At 46.6% G+C, this 24,559-nt stretch overlaps 1 protein-coding gene and 1 long non-coding RNA gene across 5 annotated transcripts in view; one reads left to right on the top strand and one right to left on the bottom strand.

Moving 5' to 3' along the window:
• The window catches only part of LOC102137596 (uncharacterized), a 60,499-nt gene that overhangs the window by 19,267 nt on the left and 16,673 nt on the right, over positions 1–24,559 (top strand). The window lies entirely within an intron of this gene.
• PDYN (prodynorphin) overlaps positions 11,686–24,559 on the bottom strand; it is a 123,247-nt gene continuing 110,373 nt past the window's right edge. For 2 of the 4 annotated variants that reach the window (XM_065522907.2, XM_005568529.4), the window contains exons 3-4: positions 15,832–15,979; positions 11,686–13,860 (exon numbers count right to left, since the gene is read on the bottom strand). In XM_065522907.2, the coding sequence (XP_065378979.1) occupies positions 13,228–13,860; positions 15,832–15,960 (762 nt within the window). In that variant the 5' untranslated portion in view covers positions 15,961–15,979 and the 3' untranslated portion in view covers positions 11,686–13,227. The remainder of the gene's footprint in view (positions 13,861–15,831; positions 15,980–24,559) is intronic. The other 2 variants (XM_065522909.2, XM_005568530.4) reach the window with 1 other exon arrangement.

Here is a 24,559-nt window from a genome sequence, read left to right as displayed (position 1 = left end):
GACTTACTAATTTAACATATTCAATTTCCTTTTTTAAACACTCTCATTGCCTGACCTGACAAGCAAAACTTTCCAAAGTACTTAAACCACTTTGGAAAATCTAATTTAAAAACTTATACAATAGTGAATCTCAAGATCTCTTACACATTCTGGAGTCATTTATAAATTTAGTATAAAAAGATTCGTGTGCTTCTGAACAGAAGAATCACAAGTCTAAACTCAATTACACATTTTAAATAGGAGTCACAAGGCTAATTTGTTCATACTCTAATATGCAAAAAAACCCTCTTCAATGTTATGAATACTTTAAATACCAACTACACAATAATATGAGTTTAACTTCTAAATCTTTGTGAGGTTAAAAGATATCTGCCCAGTGATGGAAAAGTTTTCCATTTTAAGGTAATTGGGGTGACATCTTTCAGTACATTGTACTACCTCAGGGGCAAAGGTTTCATATTGTGGCAGAAACTGCTGGATCCCCGATATCCATGCTCCCCTGCCTCCTTAGAAATAGAACCTCAGACTCTAAATGGGCCAGTTGGCCACCTAGGATAAAGATGGCATTTGCCAGCCTCTTTGCATCTAAGTGTGGCCATGTGACTCAGATCTGGCCAGTGAGATAAGCAGAAATGTTATGTAGCAACTTCCAGAAAACTGTCTGAAAAGACAGCTGGCGTGTATGTCCTTTCCTCCTCTTTTTTATTTGTTCCTCCATCTTGCCACCTGGACCACAGGCATTGATACAGTTTGGATTTTGCCCTGTCCACATTTCATGTTGAGTTGTAATCTCCAATGTTAGAGATGTGGCCTGGTGGGAGGTGTTTGGATCATAAGGGTGGATCCCTTGTGAGTGGTTTGGGCCATCCCCTTGGTGGTGAGTGAGCTCTCACTGAGTTCACATGAGATCTGGTCATTGAAAAGTGTGTGTGGCACCTCCCCCGACCCCTTTCTCTCTCTTGCTCCTGCTTTTGCTCTGTGATGTGCCTGCTCCTCCTTCACGTTCCACCATGGTTGTAAGCTTCCTGAGGCCTCCCTAGAAGCCAAGCAGATGCCAGCACTATGCTTCCTGTATGGCCCACAGAACCATAAGCCAATTAAACTGCTTTCTTTATAAATTACCCAGTATCAGGTATTTCTTTGTAGCAATGTAAGAACAGCCTAACACAGGTGGAATGCTTGGATTCCAGTCACTGTCTTGGACCTGGAGGTCCAGGGTCCCTCTTTAGGGTGGGTGGTGTGATGGGTTAGAAGAATTCTGGGATTCTGACAACTTCATGAACAGAACATCCACTTCAACCTGTGAGAGATTGTTTGGGAAGATCCCTGCCATCCCAGTGCTTCCTGGCAATGTGACTTTGCCCTCTTCCCATCAAGAGACAAAGTTTGTTTCCCTCCCTTGAATCTGGATGTGTCCCTGAATCAACCCAGCACTGCACTCCCACCTCCGTGTGGCAAAATTGACATTGGGTGACTTTTGGAGCCTGACACTCCCGTGTGAGAAAGCCAGCCTCGCCTCCCAGAAGATGAGAGTCTCCAGCCAGGAACATCAGCTGCCGGCACTGGAGTAAGCCCATGTAGGACCCTTCTGCCCAGGCCACCTTCCAGTTTCCTGCAGTTTCAGGAGGCAGCCCAGGAGAAACCCACAGGGGAAGTTCACCAGTGTGCAAAATATGAAGTGTGAATTGTTGTTTTCAGCCACTAAGTTTCAAGGTGGTTTGTTGAAGCAGTGAAAGCTAAATAAAATCCAGCCCTGTGCTGCCCACCTCTGACTTTTTCATGAGAAAGAAACTTTGATCTTGTTTAAGGCATGATGGTTTTGGGTCTTGGGTGAACGGAATCCTGATGCACACATGCACCTCTGGACCAGAGATTTTTGCTTTGATGTGATACCTCAGTGGCCAGGGTGATTCTCTCTTGCTGCTGATGGATGTGCTGAGCCCTTTTTTTTTTTTTCAATTGGTTGCTATGACAACAAGGGACTCCATTTCCTCTAAAGAGGTTGGTATCTTGTGGGCAATTAGATTCTGGCCATACCATTACCTAATTCTTCTGTCTGATCTGAGACCAGAGTTCCCCCCACCTCCCCCCAACACCCCCCCAACACCCCCACCTTGCTCTCCTCCTGCCCAGGAGGTCAAAGCTGGCTTCCTTTGCTAATCTCCTTATTGCTTAATTGAATTCTGAAGCTGTTTCTTGCCCTTGCTGTCTGCTCAGGCTGAACTCGGATAGATACTTAGAGGCTTCCTTTTGGTTTCTGCATCTCTCCCTTTCTGAGCTCTGAGCTATAACATCCCTTAAGTCAAGTTAGATAGAGAATGAGAGCCTTCTCCTGCCCCAAGCCTCTGTTTTCTTATCTGCAAGATGGAGACAGTTTACCAACCTAGCAGGGTTATTGGGAGGTCTCTGAGACTCTGTCTACAAACACCTTGCAGTTCTCAGCCCCCTCACTCCCTGCTAAGGCCCCGAATGGCTTCCTGAACATTGGCAACAAAATCGCAGATGCTCACTGTGGCCTTAGGTCCTGCTCGCCTCTCACCTCCTACAGTCCTCACCAGCCTCACTGACCTTCTGAGGGTCTGCAGGCCAGCAGTGCTCCCACCTCTGAGCCCTTGCTCTTGCTCTTCTCTCTGCCTGGGGTGTCTTCCCCTCAGCTCTTTCATGGCCACTCCTTCCCCATTCTTCAGGTCTTACTTTATTTTATTTTATTTTATTTTATTTTATTTTATTTTATTTTATTATTTTATTTTATTTTGAGATAGAGTCTTGCTCTGTCACCCAGGCTGTAGTGCAGTGACGTGATCTCGGCTCGCTGCAACCTCTGCCTCCCAGGTTCAAACGGCTCTCTTGCCTCAGCCTCCCAAGTAGCTGGGAGCCTGCTACCACCACGCCTGGCTAATTTTTTGTACTTTTAGTAGAGACGGGGTTTCACCATGTTAGCCAGGATGGTCTCGATCTCCTGACCTCGTGATCCGCCCACATCGGCCTCCAAAAGTGTTGAGATTACAGGCATGAGCCACCACGCCCGACTAGGTCTTATTTTAAATGTCATCTCCCCAGAGAAGTTTTCCCTAACTAAATCATCAGAAGAGCAGCCAACCCCATCAAAAGTAATAAAAACAACATAATGAAATTATAACTTTAATAAATAGTTCTTAGCTGAAAACTTATGTCCACACAAAAACCCACACATGAATGTTTGTAGCAGCTTTCTTCATAATTGCCAAAACTTGGAAGCAACCAAGATGTCCTTCAGTAGGTGAATGGATGAACTGTGCAATATCCATCAACAGAATATTATTCAGCGCTAAAAAGAAATGAGCTATCAAGCCACAAAAAGACATGGAGGAACTTAAATGCACATTGCTAAGTGAAAGAAGCCAATCTGAAAATACTACATACTGTGTGACTCCAACTATAAGACGTCGTGGAAAAGGCAAAACTATGACAGTACAAAGATCAGTGGTTTCCAAGGGTTTGAGAGGGAGGGATGAATAGGCAAAACACAGAGGGTTTTTAGGACACTGGGACTTTTATTTATATATTATATTACATATTATACATAAAACATATTTATATATTATATATTAGTGGGACTAGTATTTTAATATTATTCTGTGTGTTACTGTAATGATATATCCATGTCATTACGGGTTTTTCTCAAAACTTACAGAATATACGGTACAAAGAGTGAACTCTAGTAACTGCATCAATATTGGCTCATCAATTGTAACAAATGTTCCACACTAATGCAAGATGTTAATAACAAAGAAAACTGCAGGTGTTGGGAGGAAGTGAAGAGATGTATGGGGATTGGCTGAACTTTCATTCGAGTTTTCTGTAAACACAAAACTAAAAAATGGGCCGGGTGTAGTGGCTCACGCCTGTAATCCCAGCACTTTGGGAGGCTGAGGCGGTTGGATCACCTGAAGTCAGGAGTTTGAGACCAGTCTGGCCAACATGGTGAAACCCCATCTCTACTAAAAATACAAAAATTAGCCAAGCATGGTGGCCTGCGCCTATAATCCCAACCACTTGGGAGGCTAAGGTAGAAGAATCACTTGAACTCAGAAGGAGGAGGTTGCAGTGAGCCGAGATTGCGCCACTGCACCTAGATTGGGTGACAGAGTGTGATTCATTCTTGAAGAAAAAAAAAAAAACATTAAGTCTATTGTTTTGTTTTGTTTTGCTTTGTTTTGTTTCATTTTATTTTATTTTATTTTTTATTTTATTTTTTAGAGACAGAGTCTCACTCCTGTCGCCTAGGCTGGAGTGCAATGGCATGATCTTGGCTCACTGCAACCTCCGCCTCTCAGATTCAAGCAATTCTCCTGCCTAAACCTCCTGAATAGCTGGGATTCCAGGTGCCTGCCACCACGCCCGGCTAAATTTTTGTACTTTTAGTAGAGATGGGGTTTCGCCTTGTTGGCCAGGCTGGTTTCGAACTCTTGACTTCAAATGATCTGCCCACCTCGGCCTCCCAAAGTGCTGGGATTGCAGGCGTGAACCACCGCGCCTGGCCTATTAATTTTTTAAAAAAATTAAAGCTCTTACAGCCCTTAATGCTCTTACAGCCCTTAATGCATACACACTTACAGTGGGGTTTTCTTTGCTTATTCCTGTTTCATCTCCTAGAGAGTGACTTGATGCATCAGTTGATAGCCCAGGGCTTGGAGCCTGGGCAGCGTTTGTTACGTGGTAAGGGGGTAAAACTGTGCCACTCTCACGCTTAAAATGCAGGAGTAAATTCCAAGCTCATTACTGTGCTGCATAGAGGCTGTCCTGATCTGAGGCTACCTTAGCTGTTAACACATACAACTCCCTCGGGTGATGTTGGGTCCAGACCTGCCACCTGGGACCCCAGAGGGAGGAAGCTTTCAATGCTCTTTAAAGCCTTCCAATTCTACTAAAGAGAAAGGCTCTGAGACTAGTAAGTCTTTAACACCCCTCTAATGCTTGCAAAGCTTCCTTTTGTCCTGTCCCTACCAGACTTCGGCTTACAGCTGGTTCCTCATGGTATTGTTCCTTGAATTGTTGCTTGAATTCATTGTTATGCCACTTCTATTAATGGAATATGATACTGGTTTTCCATTCATGGTAATAACATTAAGCTTCCTTCTTAAATCAGCTCATTCATGGTTTTAAAAAAGTAAGTCGAATTGAAGAAAAATGTTAAAAGATAGTGTCGGCTGTGGCAGATTGCACGTCTGAAGTTTAAGAAACACGACATGAATTCTAAGAGTCTTTGGAGCAATGACGTGATTATTTGGTTTTCAAGCTGAAATATATTTATCACAGAGTTATTTATGATGCAATAATAATAGTAATAACAATGAAAGCAACTCAAATGTTTTTCCCATAGGAAGGGTGACCATATAATTTTTCATCCAGAACTCTTCCAAAAGTGAATGAGGTGCTATTAATAATGACACCGGAGGAAAGGCAAAACCTCGGAACATTCTAGGCAAACCATCATGTTCATTAGGAAATGCTGAAGTAAACTATGGTATATCCAGTTTGTGAACTATTATGATTATGCAGATTTATAATTGACACTTACAATGAATGCATAAAAATGCTTAAGACCTTATAATGTTAAACAAGAAAGGCATATCATCCAGTGTTCGGAGACACACAGAGGAACCACCCTGGGAGAATAGATGTTAAAATATTAATCAGAGCTAACTCTGAGAGGTGAGATCAAGGGCGATATTTGTTTTCTTTGTTGGAGACTGATGTATAAATATGTATACCTCAGCTTGTTCTAGAAAACTCTTATTCGACACACCTGACCATGCCACTTCTCTTGAACTTCTCCACATCATTCTTTTGTTCCTGAAACAAAGTCCACATATCATGGCCACGGCCTAGAGGTCTTGTGTGATCAAGCTCCCTGCAGTGTCTCTGCCCAGCCACCAAAGTCCTCCCTGCGCTCACCCCCACTCACCCCAGCTCTGTCCTGCCCCTCCGCAGGTCTCAGTCACCTCCTCAGGAATCCTCAACCCTTGCCAGGCCAGGTCTCCGCTCCTGACACCTGCAGCAACCTTTGCTGTTTAGTCTTCCCAAAGTAACTCTTTTTATTTTCCATAGTTATTTGCTCTGCAAGGTCTTCCTGCTGAACTGCAAACTCCTTGAGCACAGAGGTCATGTGCTCATCTCCAATTTATCCCCATTAATGCGTTAATCCTCACGGTGCCTTGGCCTGGGCAGGGGCTCCGTAAATGATCTTATCTGAACTTCTGACTGTTGATCAATTTCATGGGAACCTTCTTGATACTTTTCTGGGTTTTACCGATGTTCCTAAATGGACAAGAGATACTGTCGCAATCTGTAAAATCAGTGAGGACATTGAATAGCAACATTCCCCAGTGGATTAAAATACAATTCGATTTGCCAAACTTTGATTTATACACTTTCTAATGATCTGCATTTTATGTAAAGCAAGCCCCAATTCAGAGATTTTTCTCCCCAAAAACTCAAACTACGAGGCTACATTTTTCAAGGCTGAGACGGGAATGGGGAGAGGAGGGCTCCAGGCCGGCTTCTGCAGACTAGTGTCTTAAATGCCATCCACCACTACCACTGGCAGTGTCTGAGAGTCCTGATGCCTGTGGCTGCATATTAAGGGGAGAACACTGTGACTGGGGCTTTGATCTCAAGAAAGAAAAGCTCCCAAGTCACTCCTGGTACCTCTGTCTCTCACGTTCACTTTGGAGAGTGCCATTCGCAGACAGGGACGCAGAACGTTCCCTCGAGCTCCCTGCAGCCTGCTCTTTATACAACGACCAGCACAGTCCCTTTAAATCTGGGTCAGATCAGGCCCCTCCTGTGCTGAAAATCCTCCAGTGGCTCCCATCTCGCCAGAGGTCAAAAGTCAATATCCATGGCCCATAAGTGAAGCATCAATACTATACATTATCCAAACCAGGATACTTTGAGAGTAAAAAAGCAGCTCCACAGTCACACGGGGTGACAGTGTAAAGCGGGACGGTGCAAGGTGCGGGACGCCCTCCACTATCTGATCTCTTCCACTTCTGCACCCTGTTTCCCACCCTCTGCTCTGACTTGCTGCCGTAGCTCCTGACTCTTCTGTACACAAACAGCCACAAATCCTTCTCGAGGTCTTTGCATTTGCTGTTCCCTGTTCCTGGGAGGCTATTTCCCTCACTCCCTCACCCAGACACCCACAGGCTTACCTGCTGCACATCTCTGGTCAAATGTCACCTGCCAGAGAGCCTTGTGCCCTCTCTGAGTGATAGCCTCACTGCCCCTGTCACTTGCATCCCTCACGCTGTATTTCCCTTCACAGCACAAGCAAGCGCCTGCAAGCTGGAGACCCTGGTTCATCTGTAGGCAACTGGTCTCCCTGTTAGAAAATGAGCCCCAGGAAGTACAGATTTTGCTTAATCACTGCTGAATCTCCTGCCGCTAGCCCAGCGCAGGGCACACAACAGCGGCTTAGTAAATGTTTATCAAAGATTGGAGGAATATGGGAGGGGAGGGCATGAACACTGACTATGCAACAACTTTGGGCCAGACACTATCCCTGTGTCTTCTCACATGACCTCCTTCTGTTCATCAGGGCAGAAACCATCATCCCCATTTTGGGATGAGGCAACTGAGGCCTTGTTGCTTAGTTGACGGACTGACAGGTACAGAGCAGGTGTTGTGTGTCAGCTCCTGAAAGGACAAAAGATCTTACCATATTTCACCATCATTTTCTCTACCAAAGAGAAAACTCTTTGGGGGAGGCCACAGCCCACCTCCAGTGACTGGTTAGCAGAGCTGGGACTATCCTCACACTCCCAGGTGAGACTCTAACTCCAGTGCTCCTTCTTCAAGTCCAGACAGAGCATGGATCTTACAATAACCAGAAAACACTTTCTGATTTCCCAAACCTGAGGACAGGCCTGTAGGGGCTCACCAGGTGTAACTGGGGTTTAAGACTGAGACAGATGCACATTTTCAGAAGGCACACTTCCTGTCAAAGGTGATGAAGGATGAGGGGAGCCCTGGGAATAAAGAATAATGGGGCTTGGTGTAAGTTAGACAGAGATGAGCCAAATCGTGGGGGAATGCAACATAGATGCAGATTTACATATTAGAGGAGTGATTATAAATCTTTGTTATAAATCTGCATAGCTAATGGGAGGCGACATGGAGCCAGCACATGAATCAAGAATGCCGAGATGACATCTATTAGGGAACCATTGTTCCTGACACTGTCGTGGGGATTTTTGTTGTTTTCACTTTGTGGCCTTTAATTAACAGACAAGCCCCATGGCCGGGCTCATTTGTGTGAAGGGCTTGGAGCTGGGGGTGGGGGCGGGGGGATCCAAATCCGAGGGATCATAATGATTGTCATGATCATTATGACAAGACTTTCCTCGCTAGTGATGGTGTATGGCGTTGTCGTGGAAACCGTGTGCTTATTAGTAACGTGCTCTTTTAAGGTTACCGGGATGTTGGCATCCCTTAACCAATGCCTGCTCTGTGATCACTGCACAGTGGCCTTTGTAGCATGGACAAAGAACCAGTAATCCACAAGGCCCTCAATGTTTTTATTCCAATTCTAACTCTGGCTTGCTCCACATCCCCCACAAACAGCCTATTAAAATGATCTCCTTGAGCCCTCTGGGTGCTGGAAATGTTCTATAGTGTGATCTGAGTGGTGACCACACAGGTGTATGCAAATGCAAGACTCCTTTGAGTGCCACACTTAAGATAAGTACACTTTTATAGCACGTATGTTACAGCTCTATTAAAAAATTTTAATTTCACGCTTTTCTTACCACCAGCATAATTTTGTCCCTTCAACAGGTGTGTGCCTCACTCAGGTGACATCAGAAATACCACAATCAGAGGCACACACCTTTAAGAGGGAGCAACAATGCAAAAATAGCTTGCGGGTATAAACAAAGCTTCTGCCAGTCATCTTAAAAGCATATGGAGCCTTAGAATGAACCCAACACAGAGAAGAAGAGAGCCTAGGGATGCAGAGATTGTGATGTCCTTACTGAGTCCCTTGATCAAACTCTACCTGAAGCTAAATATGCCTCGGTTTTTCATTTATGTGAACCAACAAATTACTTGGGATTTTATTGTTGTTGTTTATTTGTTAAACCCATTTGAGATAGTTAGGAGTCATAAACTCTTATGTATCAAGTGCACTTCATATTACTGAATACATTACTGAATCCAGTGAAATCACTATTTTTCTCTCCATTTGACAGACTGCAAACTGAGGCACAGTGGCATTCAGGGGCTTGCTCAGAGTCACCCAGGGAAGCAGAATCTGAACCCAGTTCTCTGTGGCTCCTACCATGCTTTTTCCATCCTATGCAGACGTGCTTCCTTGACCAAATGAAATCAGTCCGGAAAAGAAAGTCCAGAACAACAGTGTTCTGCAGTCCGTAGCATAAGGGGAAAAGTACTAAAAATGAAAAAAGAGTATTTTTCATAAAAAAAAGATTTAGAAAGAACTCACAAAATAATGTGAGAGGGTGATGTGTCTTATCCTAAACATGTTGTCTTACTCAGTACTTTAAAAAAATTACCTGCCTAGAGATTGAAAAACAGAGATGTCATATGCATACTGAGATCTCTGCAATCTCTTGGAAATCAGAGAAGGTTTTGCCACTCTAGGGCCACATTTGCCACAGCATATACTCTCCAGTGGGCCCCAACCCCCACCAGTTCGCCTTACTCATTGGCATCCACCTATGCTGTGTCAAAATTGATGTATTGATAATAAACTTTAATCTGCTTGAACACTTTTGTTGACTTGGATTCCACAACATATTCCGACTCCATACCCTAGGAGGTCTAGCATTCGTTTGCTCTCCTACTGGGATCCATGCTCCATTTTCCTCTTGAGAACAACCCACTTCCTTCCCCACTATTTCGAGTGGGGTCGAATCCATTCCTGGCTCCAGTAGTGTCCATATGATTCAGTTCTGACCAAACAGAGCATCACATCCATCTGTCCACAGTGATTGGCATGAGCACAGGATGGGACACATGACCCAATTGAAGCCAATGAGATATCATGAAACTTTGATTGAGATCGCAGTAAAAATAGCATGCAGGTATAACCCAGAGTTTCTGCCAGTCATCTTAAAAGCACACAGAACCTTAGAATGAACCCAACACAGAAGAGAAGAGAGCCTAGGGATGCAGAGATCGTGATGTCCTTATTGAGTCCCTTGATCAAACTCTATCTGAAGCTAAATATCCCTGGATTTTTAAATTTATGTGATCCAACAAATTACTTGGGTTTTGTTGTTGTAGTCTCTTTGTTTAACCCATTTGAGAGAGTTAGGAGTCATTTGTTTTCAAGTGGCAGACAGTTCTTCCCTGGAGAATCTCCCAGGCTAGTGACAACAGGATCGGGACTCAGTGGGTAAAAATAACAGAAACCTGAACTTCAACCTAACATGAAGATGGAACTTTCCAACACTGAATCATTGAGGAATAGGAATATGTTGTGAAATACAAATCAACAAAAGTATTCAAGCAGATTAAAGTTTCCTATCAATGTGTCAATTTTGGCACAGGGTAGGTGGATGGATAAGATGAACCCAAGCCTTAGGTTCCTTCCATCTTGATAAGCCTATGAATATGAAGAATGACACAGTCCTCAGAGAAGGATTTCCTAAATACCCTAGGGAGGTTTCTCCTCTACCCTTGTTATCCTTTATCTCCACATCCCAACTATTTCCCAACAATTACCATTATTTTAAATGTTTGACTTATATTTTTGTCCCTGTGTTTGTCTCCCCTACTAGACTGTTAGTTCCATAACAGAAGACATCTTGTCCATTTCATTTTTCTGTACTTCCACCACCTAGCAAAAGGCCTGCCAAACACAGTAGACCTTTAATTAAGAGTTTGTTGAATGAATGAGAGAATGAATGAGAGCTTCCTCACTCTGCATTTTCTATGAAGTCACTCAGAAAGCCAATGTCCAAATGGAACCCATGAGGTCTGTAGCCATTAAATCTCACATTCATCCTATTTAAAGACATCTCATTGACAACATTTAATGTAAAATGTCATTTTAGTAAAGGACATTATGCCACCCAAGGGCTAGAGCATCCTCCATCCTTAATTCACTCATCCTTGTCTAGGAACATGTGTCTATCTCCTGTCCTGGTCATCCAGCATAGAAAACAGCCCATGGGAATTATGTGGGATGCAGATTCCCTCTGCAGCACCTCTCCCCACTCTCCTCATTGTGGTGCTCAAGGCTCAAGCTTTGTCACTGTCCCTTAAGACAACGTAGGAAAGAAAACTCACTTACTGAGCACCTACTGTGTACCAGGATCTTTGCATATATGAGCTCATCTAATCCTCACAGCGACTCTACAAAATTGGCACTATTAGTCTTTATTTTATGGAGGCAGGAACTAAGGCTGAGAGAAACCAAATGGCTTACTCAAGGTCGCACAGATCCAATGTTCCAATTTAAAGCTGTGACACTCCACAGTTTTTGCTCTTTCTGTTATCCCACACTTGGTTTTCCAACCTGGATATGTGTGTGTGTGTGTGTGTGTGTGTGTGTGTGTGTGTGTGTGTGTGTGTAACTCTTCTTTATTTCCAGCACTCTTTTCTGCAATTTTTTTTCTCTCTGAGGACTGAGGCTCACACACATGTGCACGTGCATGTATACACACACCCACCAAGTCATCAACATCTTTCTTTTATTTATTGTACTGGAGGAGCAGGAAATTACACAGGCCTATTAAAGACTAAGCAAATTCCAAGTAAATTGCATAAATGGGATTTTTTTAAAGCACACAAAATAACTCTGAAACAATCTATCCATTTCAGAACATCATCAGATACCTGGGGACTGCACATGACGAGATGTGTTCAGCAGCATCTTACACAAATTATCCAAACTCAAGCCTGTTTCCTCTCCTATCCAGTCCCATCTCCTGGACCCACAAACCAAAAAAGAGTGCCTGGGAATGAGAGAGCAAAAGAGAGAGAGACAGAGAGAGAGGGCTTTGATTGAAACCAAGACATCGGGACGTCTCTGTCTATGAATCAGGGTTATTTGAATCAAGGGAACTCATTTGGCCTCAAGCACTTAATCATTTTATTCCTCTTTCTGGTTTTATTTTGAGACATTAAGAGGAAAGAAGCATCATGGGGACTGAAGAGAGCCTTTTTCTCTTTCTAGCTGCTGCTTCTGGAGTCCCTTACCCAATGCCCAGTGCATATGTTGGGCCAGATGGCTTGGACTCTTGGCAGCCAATTCAGCTGCTCAAGAACATGGTCGTGCTTAACTTCATCAACTTGACTCTGCTTCAGTTCACCATGGAGTAGAAGCATGATACCGATCAGTTTAATTAGTTTAATGAGGGCTGAGGGAACTGGTCCACATTTTGAGTTTGTTGCACAGAACAAATTGGTTTGCCTTGCTCCCTCCTTGATCATTTAAGCATTCAAGAGGCTGCTCTCAATCATTTCCTAAAGGGGTTTTCACTCGCTTCTGTAAGGAGTACCAACATGACTGGGAGTTCAGGAAGTCAGTTCTTCAAGAGGTTCTTTTCTGAACAATGAAGACTCAGAGTACACTAACTAAACATTAAACCCACTAGAAGACTGGACCCTCTGCTGTAAGGGTTCCTGATCCAATATAAGGCAATGTACCTAAAGCATAGTCCCCAAAGTGGGGTGCACAGGAGATCTTTTGAGATTTGGGAATATAATGTCAGGATTTCTGTGTATGATTATTTATCTTATGTTAAAGCTCTACTCTTTGTTTATGATGCGTATACTATCTGCATGAGGGAGCATGCTCATATTTCTTCTGAGAGGGGCATGTGATTGGTTAAGTTTGGAGATCCTAGACCTACAGGTACAAAGAACAGGTCGCTCTGGTTCCCTGGAATTGAGGAGTCACGAGAACAGGTTGGAAGGACTGAGATCACAAGCTGCTGCTGCTGCTGCTGCTGCTGCTGCTGGTAGTTTTAGAGTTTAGGCATCTGAGCCAAGCATTAAGCCTGTTGTGGGGAAGGGACATCCACCCTTCCCCATCACAGACCCCAGAGAAATCCCGTACTCCCAGGCAGGAGAGAGCAGGCTGGGCTTAGATATTTTGTACACAGTGCTGAGCTGAGCATGGGGAAGGGGCACATACAAGAGGATGAATGAGTGCACTCCAACCTGAAAAGGTGTCAGGGGATGCTCCTGACTCTACTCCATGATGAGAGGTGCTTATGCATCAAAAAGCTCTCCAGAGTAAGCATTCGGATCTTCCTGAGACCGAGTCACCACCTTGAACTGGCGCCGGAGAAAACCGCCATAGCGCTTCTGGTTGTCCCACTTGAGCTTGGGACGAATGCGCCGCAAGAAGCCCCCATAGCGTTTGTACAGGTCCTCGTGGCCCATGCTATCACCATCCCCCTCCCCAGCCACCTCTGAGCTCCTCTTGGGGTATTTGCGCAAAAAGCCCCCATAGCGTTTGACCTGCTCCTTGGGGTCCTCCTCAGTGAAATCGAGTGTGCCAGTCTCCATGGCACCATTGTTCAGCTGGGCATCCCTCATCAGCTCAGACTCTGCTCCCTCCCCAAACCCACCAGAGAGACCCCTGAGCTTCTCCTCCAAGGTCTTGCTCAGAGTGTTCTCTGTTGAGATACTTGGGAGAAACTTGCTTTTCTCCAGCTCCTTCAGGAAGGACCCAGAGAGCTTGGCCAGCTCACTGTAGGGCCCTTCCCCAACCGACTTGCTCCCCAAGTCCCCCTTGTCATTGAGCCCAAGGGTGGAGGGGGTGAAAAAAGACAGAAAGTTCTGGCATCTCTCCCATTCATCAGAGGGCAGCAGGGCAGCCTGGCATTGCAGGGAGCAAATCTGTAAAAGACCCAAAAAGATCACAGTGGCAAATGATTAAAACACATGCACTGCTCTGCCCTAGGCTCCCCTGTCCAGTGTCTGACAAAATAAAAATAAGCACCACTGCTAAGCCATGGGCTACCCATGTTCATACTCCTGGTGGTGCATAAAGGTAGGGGACTTTGTGCCTGTGAGAAAGAGAAGACAGACTTGGAGAGGTGAAATGGCTTTAGACCCAGGACACATGGCTGTGGGTGGCAATTGCCAGAATTGGAAGTAAGATCTTCCCGGAGTGTTCTGTGTGCTCACCCTTCCCCTTCCACGTCTGACTCCCAGACAGGAAACCCCACCTCCATTAAAAATACAAATTCTCTCCCAGGCTTCTGCAGGTGTGAAGCACGCTGCTAACTCTTGGTAAAGTAGGACAGAGAAGTGCAGAATGGCAGAGAATACACAAGAGGACACAGAAGGGTTTATCAGGCTTGGGGTGGGGGGCAATGGTATCACGTCATAGGGCCATTGGGAGCATTCAATCATAATGACGATGACAATAGCAAAGAATACTGAAACTTGAACCCAGGCCATCCAATGCCATGAGTCATCATGCTTAAACATGGTGCTCTTTGAGATTGGGCATGGCCCATTGTGTGCATCTCTCAGTGACTAGAATTATGTATTAAATAACTTATTTTGCCAGGTGCAGTGGCTCACACCTGTAATCCCAGCACTTTGGGAGACCAAGGCGGGCGGATCACTTGAGACCAGGAGTTTGAGACCAGCCTGGTGGACATGGCAAAACCCCATCTCTACTAAAAATACAAAAATTAGCTGGGTGTGGTGGTGTGCACCTGCAGTCTCAGCTGCTCGGGAGGCTGATGTACAAGAATCACTTGAACCCAGGAGGCGGAGGTTGCAGTGAGCTGTGATAGTGCCACTGCACTCTAGCCTGGGCAACAGAGCAAGACTCTGTCTCAAACAAACCAAAATAAATAACTTCTGGCCAGGTGTGATAGCCCACGCCTGTAATCCCAGCACTTTGGGAGGCCGAGGTGGGCAAATCACTTGAGGTCAAGAGTCTAAGACCAGCCTGGCCAACATGGTGAACCCCTGTCTCTACTAACAATACAAAAATTAGCCAGGTGTGGTGGTGGGTGCCCATAGTCCCAGCTACTCGGGAGGCTGAGGCAGGAGAATCATTTGAATTCGGGAGGCAGAGGTTTCAGTGAGCCGACATTGCGCCACTGCACTCAAGTGTGAGCTACTGAGTGAGACCCTGTCTCAGAAAAAGTAAATAAATAAATAACTTCTTTCACTATCTCATGGAATCACCTCCATTTTGCAGATGAAGAAACCTAGGCTTAGAGAGGGGGTTCCGAGGTCATGGAGCTAGAAAGGGGCAGAATCAAAGTCTGTGTTCTGTCCCCATTCCCTTGGTACCTCTATTCCAGCCTTTCTGCTGTCATGGGAGAGACACGTGGGGGAGCTTAACTCAAAGCAAAGCCAACAAGGTGGGGCCAAGAGGTGCTAAGGCCCAGGAGAGGGGTCAAAGCTTTGATTCTGTCAGCCAGATCTTTGCATTTAGGGGTGGTGGAGACAGCTCCTCTCATGGAACTGTCTAGATTTGGAGGTGCTCATCAGTCCGAGAATAAGAAGCCCTAAAAAGTCAATCTAGGGCTGCTGACTGCCAAAGTCAGCACCACCTCAGCAATGACACTCCCTGTTGCCAGGCATCACTCTCCCTGGACACTTGAGTCTCTTGTTGTGGCCTGAGTGAACCCATGGTGGTGAGGTCTGGAGTGGGGATAGGAGATGGAAAACAGCAGCCCCTGGTGTCCAGGCCATCTACAGGGCAGGACACCCGCCACCCTGCACAGGTGGGATGGATCTACAGGACAGCACACAGCTGCCAAGGCCTGCAACCTCCCCTCTCTGGGCTCCCTCACCCAGGCCCCAGGACCTGGGCATTGAAGAACCTTGCCTGAAACCTACCAGGGGGTTGATGGGTTTGGGCCCATCCTGGGTCTTTACCGCACACAAGGAGCACCGCGACAGGCAGTCTGCTGTGGCAGAGGGGAACACGAGGAGGCAGGCAGCCAGCACCAGCCCCTGCCAGGTCATCCTGTCTCAGCAATTCCTGCTGGGGAGGAAGAAAGAGAAGATAATGAAATCTGTGATCACCCCTCTGCAGGTTGTGTTCTGAGCCCACAAATTCATCTCTTTAACTCCTGCCCACAGCACTGCAAAGCATTCTGATTCCCATTCTACAGTCAAGAAAACAGGCCCAAGGAGGTAAAGTGGAGGCCCAAAGCCAAGGGTCAAGGAAGGGAATGAGCGCCTACTGTATACCCAGAGCTTTCCTGTACATTCACTTCCAATCTGCACAATACTTCTTCAATGTGGGCTGTGTGCCAGTTTCATTCAACAGATGGGGAAGTTGAGGCTCAGAGCAGGGAAGTGGTTGCACACAGCTAGGAAGTGGACAAGCCACGACTTGATCTGGGTCTTTCAGACTTCAAAACCCACTTTGGCCACCTGCCAAGCCAGAAGATACTTAGTTAAATGCTTTTCTGAGTTCTCCGAGGTCTTTGTCCCTGTGTCCCAGGCTGTCCCACATCAGTCCTTTCGGCTTTGTGAGAGCTCCAGAATTTTTCTCTCCCACTCTAGTACTGTCACTGATCTCAGCCACGGCTCCACCTTCACTCCCTCTCCCTGCTGGCCTCCCCGCCTGCCTCCAGTTCCTTCTTTGATTCCTCCTTCCCATTCTGAAATGCTCTTCCTGGCAATATCAATTCTGTGAACAGACCCATTGGGTGGGGTCAGGCCTGGCCCTTCTGCCTAAATGTCAGGGTACCCTCAGTCCCATTCCTGCAGTCCCACACTTCAGCTCTGGGCTTCAACCACATCAGCTTCTTGCAATCCCCTTAATGAATGCATCAGGCTCTGACCCACCCCCAGGCCTTTGCACATGCTGTTCCCTCTGCCTGGAGAACTCTTCATCTCCTCTTCTGTTACCTGTCATTTAGGTCCTGGATTAGATATTACTTCCTCCAGGCAGCTCTCCCTGATTGCCTAGGCTAGATGAGATGTTCCTCCTTTCTATTCTCCCAGCAGTGTGTGCCTCTTCCATGAAAATCGTCCATGTGAGTCTTCAGGTTTTGGTTCCATGTCTTGTCTTTTTCTCTGAAGTGGTCACTCTGTTCCTCAAATATGCCAAGCTTGCTCCTACCTCAGGGCTTTGCACTTTCTGTTCTTCTGCTGCAGTATTTTGACCTCAGACTTCTACATCACTAGCTCCTTCTTTGTCATTAAATTAGTTGTCATACTGGCAGAGAGGCATTTACTGATCACTATGTGTCTAATGAGGCTTCTTTGGTCTCTCTCTTACATCAGCCTTTGTTTGCATCAGAACACTCCCAGCTCATAGTCTCCTACCTATTTGATGTTTGGTTGTTGGTGGTGGTGTGTACGTTGTGGTTATCATCACCCCAATAGAATGTTAGCTCCTTGAGGGCACAGACCCTGTCTTATTCTCTGCTGTATACCAGCTCCTAAAACCCTGGTCAGCACATCACAGGTCCTCAGTAAACTCCTGGCAGATGAATTAATGCTTCATAAATACTCTGTTAAAAGTTATCTGTTTTGCTAGACATGGTGGCTCACACCTATAAACCCAGCACTTTGGGAGGCTGAGGCAGGCAGATCACTTGAGGTCAGGAGTTCCAGACCAGCCTGGCCAACATAGTGAAACCCCATCTCCTTTAAAAATACAAAAATTTGGCCGGGCGCGGTGGCTCAAGCCTGTAATCCCAGCACTTTGGGAGGCCGAGACGGGCGGATCACGAGGTCAGGAGATCGAGACCATCCTGGCTAACACGGTGAAACCCCGTCTCTACTAAAAAATACAAAAAAAACTAGCCAGGCGAGGTGGCGGGCGCCTGTAGTCCCGGCTACTCGGGAGGCTGAGGCAGGAGAATGGCGGGAACCCGGGAGGCGGAGCTTGCAGTGAGCTGAGATCCGGCCACAGCACTCCAGCCTGGGTGACAGAGCGAGACTCCGTCTCAAAAAAAAAAAAAAAAAAAATACAAAAATTAGCTGGGAAGAGTGACACGCACCTGTAGCCCCATCTACTCAGGAGACTGAGGCAGAAGAATCACTTGAACCCAGGAGGTAGAGGTTGCAGTGAGCAGAGATCGTGCCACTGCACCCCAGACTGGGCAACACAGTGAGACTCTGTCTCAAAAAAAAAAAAAAAAAAAAAAAGGTTGTCTGTTTCATAGTCAGCCCTTTATAAATCAGATATCAAGATTCAGGGCCTTTATATTTGATTTATGAGGGCACAGTACAGTTCTTCCAACTGGAAGTGCCTAGTTCCCCTAAGACACCCACCCCACCCTGGTCAGGGGCTTCACACTTGGCCCAGCATGGTCTTTGTAACCCGACACCAACAGTCTACTCTCAGAAATGGCTGTCCTCTTTTCCTCCAACTTCCCCATCCCTGCAAACCACCTTGTTTGCTCAGGTGTTCAGGGTGTTTCAAAGCTTTCACCCCCGGGCCCCAGAACCCCACGCTGTAGCCAAAGCAGGGTCTCTGCGTTAAAGCATGCAGTAGGCTCTCCCACCGGAGCATACTTAATAGTGATCCCAGTCACCATTTCTCAAACCCCTACTGCGCTAAGTTTTTCAATCTATCACCTCATTTATTCCTTCAGGCAAGTGGCCACTTCTGGTCTGGTGAATTGCCCATGTCCTACCTCGATAGTGAGGCTGAGGTGCAAGGCCTGTTCTGTTTGACCCCCTACACTTAATGACTACAATTTCTAGAGCAATTTCAATTCATTAACAGCTGCGCCCTCCGTGAGATCCAAGGGACTTTATATACAAAGCCCCCACTTTATAGACAAGAAAACTGGTGCTCAGAGAGGCTTAGTAAATCTCCTGAGGTCACACAACAATTCAAGACACAAGCTCAGCTCCATGTGCCTTGCTTGAGGCTGGCAAGGTCTGCTCCCCTGAACCAGGGAGGCTCAGTGGAAAAGTCAGGGAAGCAGACTTGTGTCCATCCTGTGTCTTTTCCCCTTGAGTTTCTCTCACGCCCTATCAGCTGCGGACTGGATTACGTTTCCCCACCAGTGAGCCGTATAGAGCAGGCAGCTCATGTTTTCTCTGATATCAGCGATGGCGGCCTGGCCTGTTAGAAGATCAGCAGTGAATTAACCTACTGGGGAGGGGGTGCCTACCACAACATCTAACTCCTGGCTGAAGGCTTCCCACACAGCTAAGCTGCTAAGGTAGGGGACTCACTTTAAGATCTCTTTGTCTCAGGCAAAAATAGTGTTGGCATCCTTGTCTTTCATCCATTAACTTTATATTTATTGATAATTCTGGTTGATCTGATGGTAATTAAGTACCCACGATGTTCTGAGCAATTCTCATGGATTAATTCACACATAGTCACAGAAACTCTACAGCATCGGTGCTATTGTCATGCCCACTTTACAGATGAGGAAACTGAGTTAAAATTCTAGAGCCTGCCAAGATTCTACAGTGAGTAAGTGGCAAAGTTGGGATTTGTACCAGGCTGTCTGGCTCCAGAGTTACCTTCGTAACCGCTGTATACTGCCCAGGCCCCTTCAGTCCCCTCATCTCCAGCCTCCAACTTCTCCCTCCAGGGTCCATCTCAACCTCCACCTGGTTCTGGAGTAGCCTCCAATCTTTCCCTCGTAGACACTTTCCACGTAGCAGCTGGAGGACCCTTCTGAAATGCAGATCTGACTGCACCTCTGCCCTGTGTCCTCTGGCTTCCAGAGGAAGCTTGTCCCTGTCACCAGCACCCCCAGGCTCTCCTAATACCGACAGCTGACATTTGCTAGTGCTCCCTGCGTGCCTGCCCCTGTGCTCAGAACTGTATGTGTCTTATTGGAAGGGGGTCCTTATGACAACTCCATAAGGCTGGGACTCACATTCTCCCCATTCATGGATGAGAAAATGGAGACACAGAAAGATCACATAGTCTGTCCAAGGTATCCCAGCAAGTACACACAAGTACACAGCACCCAGACAGACTGGATGTGAGTTCTGCCCGTCCTGGGCTTGACCAAACCACCTGCAATTTCAAAACAAATGCTCCATGCACCCCGCCCTCCAAGCCTTTGCACACAGGGTTTCCTCTGCCAGGAACATCTCTGTCACGCCACTCATCCACTCCCATCACGCTTTGACCTGGCTAATTCTTATTCATTATTCAAAACTTAGCCTCAGTTGCCTCTTCCAGGAAGTGTGTCTGGATTAGTTCCCTCCTTTGAGATCCCACAGCCTCCTATGCTGGCTCCATCACGAAATGACCACTTACCTGTCTGAGTCCCTTATGGGCACATGGTGGGGGGAGGGGGTCGCTGAGGTGCGAGTGTGTTGTGCTTGAGGATGACAAAGAGGCCAGGGTGGATGAAGGGACGTAAGGGGAGAGACTGGGGTTGAAAAGCAAAGAGGTGGGCAGAGGACGGATAATGCCGGCTCTCACAGGCCAAGGGAGAGTTTGCATTTGATCTAAATGTGACTGGCAGACTAAGGAAGTTTGAGTGATGGATGAATGAATCAATGAATGAATGAATGGTGTCCCAGTACTTCATATAGGGCTAGAATGAGCAGGAGCTGCACACCAATTAGTTATGAAAATAAACAGGCAATATTTTAAAATTAGGAAATTTTACATTTAAAAAAAAAAATCTCAATTTTCAATTTGTCTTGAAAAAACAAAAGGCCTGGGGACATTGAGCCTGTATTTCAATATGGCAACAGTCACAGAGGAAGAGCCATGCTGCCCATCACCACCCGCAGAACCACCCGGGGCTTCCCTCACTGCCGAGTACCTGACAGACGTGTGAGTCTGCAGCCCCTGAATTACCCTCTCTAACTTGGAGAAGCAGCATGGGGTGGCGAGGACACAGCTGGTGAGAAAGGACAGGTGGGACCGCAAATGCTTTCCTGACCCCGAAGCAGGATCAGCAAATGGTCAGTAACGTGGGCTCAGGTCTCAGCCCACCACTTACCACCACTTTAGGAAAATGACTTAGCTTTACTGTGCCTCAGTTTTCTCAGCTACAAAATGGGGCTAATAATAATGCTTCAGAGCATGGGCATAGGAATTAAATAAATGATCACATGTGAAGCACCTGGCATGTGCTTGAAGTACCTGGCACATAGTAGGTGCTTTGGAGAGTGGAGTATGAAGGCTCCAGTCTAGTCTTATTGGAGCTGTAGGAGATAGGAAAAGAAGAGGGCAAAAAGGAGAGATCATAAAGAGCTTGGCACATTGCAGAAATGAAAAATGCTGCTGCATGACTCACTGCCGTGGACGGAGGGCCTGCTGGGTGTTGGTCTGGGTTGAGTGCCCTTCATCCACGATCCTGTCAACCCAGCAACAGTCACCAATTCTCAGGAGCCTACTGGGAGCCAGGTTGTGCATTATGGCTTTGTACATACTAGCTCCAATCCTCACAGCAACCCCAGAGGTGCATGGTTTTTTAATACCCATTTTACAGAGGGGCAGACTGAGGCCGAGAAAGGGGAACTTGCTCGTCCAAGTTCCCCTGGACTCATGAATGGGGGAGTTGGGCTCCTGTCCAGATCCCTCTGGGTTTAAAGGCGACCCTAGTAGAGACACATTCGCCCTCACAATTTCACAGGTGATCCTATTTCCTTCCTTTTATAGGATAAATACTTTACTGAACAATGTCAGATGGGCCCCGGGGGAAGCATTTCGACCTTTCTGATGGGGATTTGCCAAGGAATGGGGCTGGGAAGTCATACATGAGAGAGAGCCCTGCCTGCCTATCATGTCCGCTTAGGGATGGGCCAAGGAGGAAAGGAACTTGGTCGATCATCCGGATGAGAAGTGGGAAGCAGGCCCCCTCGGTGAGCGGGAGGCGTGATGTCAGCGTCTCACCCTGATGGAGGGCCTGCGTGGTGTTCTTTCACAGACTTGGCCGAGGACCCGGAGGCCGCACAAAGCAAAGTCCTTTGCCCTTGGCAGTTTGTGAAGCTTTATCTCAGCCGCTACCTCGGGTGCTTTGTAACAGCCCAGTAGGGGAAAGAGGGGCTGTTGGGGCAGTGGGGTGATTCTCCCCTAACAGGAGGGGTTGTTTCAGACTCACCAGCCTCCCTAATTGCATCAGCCAATTCCTTCCGTAAATCTCTTTCTGTGGATAGGCACACCTTGTTGGTTCTGCCTCCCTGGAGAACCTTGGCTAATGCAACACCCATGCCCCTTTGTTTGCATCTATGTCTGTGGTTGTTTTCATGCTGCAAAAGCCGTGTTAATTGTTGAAACAGAGACTGTGGGGCCCAGAAAGCCCAAAATATTTACTCTCTGGTCCTTTACAGACAAGGTTTGCTGACCGTACTTTCACTGGTTTTATAAACATTTTATGATTCTAATAGTTTTAAGCTAACTTTCTTGAGTCCTCAGGCATGTGAACATATTCTCAAATAATAAAACATTTTTTATGTCTTGCTAGTGGATGGATCTCTCACCAGGAGGTCAGGTAGGTTTCCCGATGGAAAAGGCAGGAGGCAACTGGCCCTGTTCTTCAGCCTTGAGCCCTTTCTAGTTGCCTGGGCGCTCTCCCGGCAAATACTGAGAGGATCTAGGGAGGCTTGCCATGGGATTTTCCTTTCCCTTGAGAGGGAAAGGCATGGGCTCTGCGGTCATTTGGTACCACCTCCTCCACAAGCCTCACAAGCCTCAGTCTTCTCATCTGTAAATGGGGTATATCATCTTCCTGCACTGAGACAGCACCGCTTAAAGGGCCAGCACAAAGTAGACGCTCTCTTCACCCAGGGCCCAAAGTTCCTTGAAAGGGAATGAACTTTTTGACCTCTTGGCTCCTCGATGATATTTCTATATTGTAGTCAGCTGAGGGCTCAGAGGAGCCGCAAGCATTTTTATTTAAAAAGCCAGCATGGAATAATAATGACTTGATTTAACATCGCAATTATCTCTGTGAGCACTTTAGCGCATATGATTATCCCTATTTGATGAAAGAGGAAATGGGAAAAGGTAGAAATGAAGTCACTTGTTTAAGGTCACATCATGAGTCAGGAGGGAAATGGAAACAGAACTCCAGCCTCCCACACCCGAACCATGACTCCCACTAAAGAGATGGCATTGTTTCAATGACCCTGCAATGACAACCATCCTAACAGCCAGCAAGGACTGAGACGCTGCTCTGCACCAAGCACCGCGCACTCCAGCTGCCTCCTGTGGACGCTACGGGGCAGGGGCTCATATTACAGGCTTGGGATCCGGATGGGAAGGTGAGGACCAAGTGATAAAGTACCTCTCCGCGGCCACAGAGCATGACAGAGCTGGGACTCTGAGTCCATCGCATTCCCCATTTAGGGTGTAACTCTGAGAAGAGACAAGCTCTTCGCTATCCACTTTATCTCAATTATTTCTCTCTTCTCTTGAAGAGAATCCAGTGGGTTGGGAACTACGAGTTCCATTTCCAGATGGGGAAAACAGAGGCTCAGAGAATCTAAAAGACTGGGCCAAGACCAAGAAGCAAGGAAACAGCAGAGTAAGACTTCAAAGTCAGTCTGCTGACTCCATGCCACAAACCATCCCGAGGCCTAAATATGTCTCAACCGTCTTTCAGATAACCTCCCAAACTCTCCCACTCCTGATGTTGAAACCATTTCAGGAACTTTTACCCCACACTCAAAAGTATAAAGTTCACCCTTGTGGGTCTCCAGGAGGTTGGCAAAGGGAGCCCCTGAACTTGAAACAGTGGTGCCCCTTGTTAGGTGTTAGCGTCATAACAGAAGATGAATGATCAATGAGAAGGAAGCTTGGGTTCTGAACAGAAAGTAAACCCACCCTTTAGCCTGGCAAAGATCAAAGCACAGAATTGGACGAGGGTCCCATTGGTGGTCAGCTGCATTTGCTGTGCGGAGACCAGAGGGAAAGACGGCCTTGCAGGCGATGGTCCTGGTGGGATCACTCACTGCATATTTAAAAGAATGTTTTTCAAGAGCAAGGCTTGCATGGAACCGCCACCCTTTTTGTTTTCTGGTGCAATTAAGGGATGGGGAGAAAGGCAAAAAGAGGATGAGCTAGAGAGATATGGAGATGAAGAGACACAGAGAGAGAGAGAGACATAAAAAGAGTTAGAAACAGAGACACAGAGAAAAAGACATGGGTCCAAAAGAAGGCAGAGGTGAGACCTGCACACACAGAAAAAGAGACCAAGATACCAGGAAAAAGCAGAGAGGTGGAGGACCATGTGGGAAAAAAACACAAGATGAGACATACAGATGAGGAGAGGACAAATAGGAATAGAAGGGGAGGGGATGAGGAGGAGGGGAAGAAGAGGGAAAAGAGAGAAGGGAAGTGAACAAAATAAGAGAGAGAAGTGGGGAGGGAAAGAAGATTTTGATTCAGGATGCTGACCTATTGTGTGAATCACAAACACCAATTCTCTCCCTCCTGCTGCTCTCTGAGTCTGCCCTTTGTTCCTAGGGACCAGTGGGCAAGAGACCCTGCCACATAATAACTGCTCAGTAAACCGTTGTCAAGTTAAATCAAATTGTCCAGGAATAGGACAGGGACCAAATGGCAGTTCAAGCCAATGCATCAACAGATTGCCTCGGTGCATATGTCTGCAGCTTGTGGCCAACCGCTCTGGCCAGTGGGATGACCTGGATGGACTCCAGGAGGAGC

The sequence above is a fragment of the Macaca fascicularis genome, chromosome 10 (genome assembly GCF_037993035.2).
Source record: "Macaca fascicularis isolate 582-1 chromosome 10, T2T-MFA8v1.1".
Taxonomy (NCBI): domain Eukaryota; kingdom Metazoa; phylum Chordata; class Mammalia; order Primates; family Cercopithecidae; genus Macaca; species Macaca fascicularis.
The sequence above is the reverse complement of the archived record's forward strand: the minus strand, read 5'-3'. Positions and strand labels throughout refer to the sequence as shown.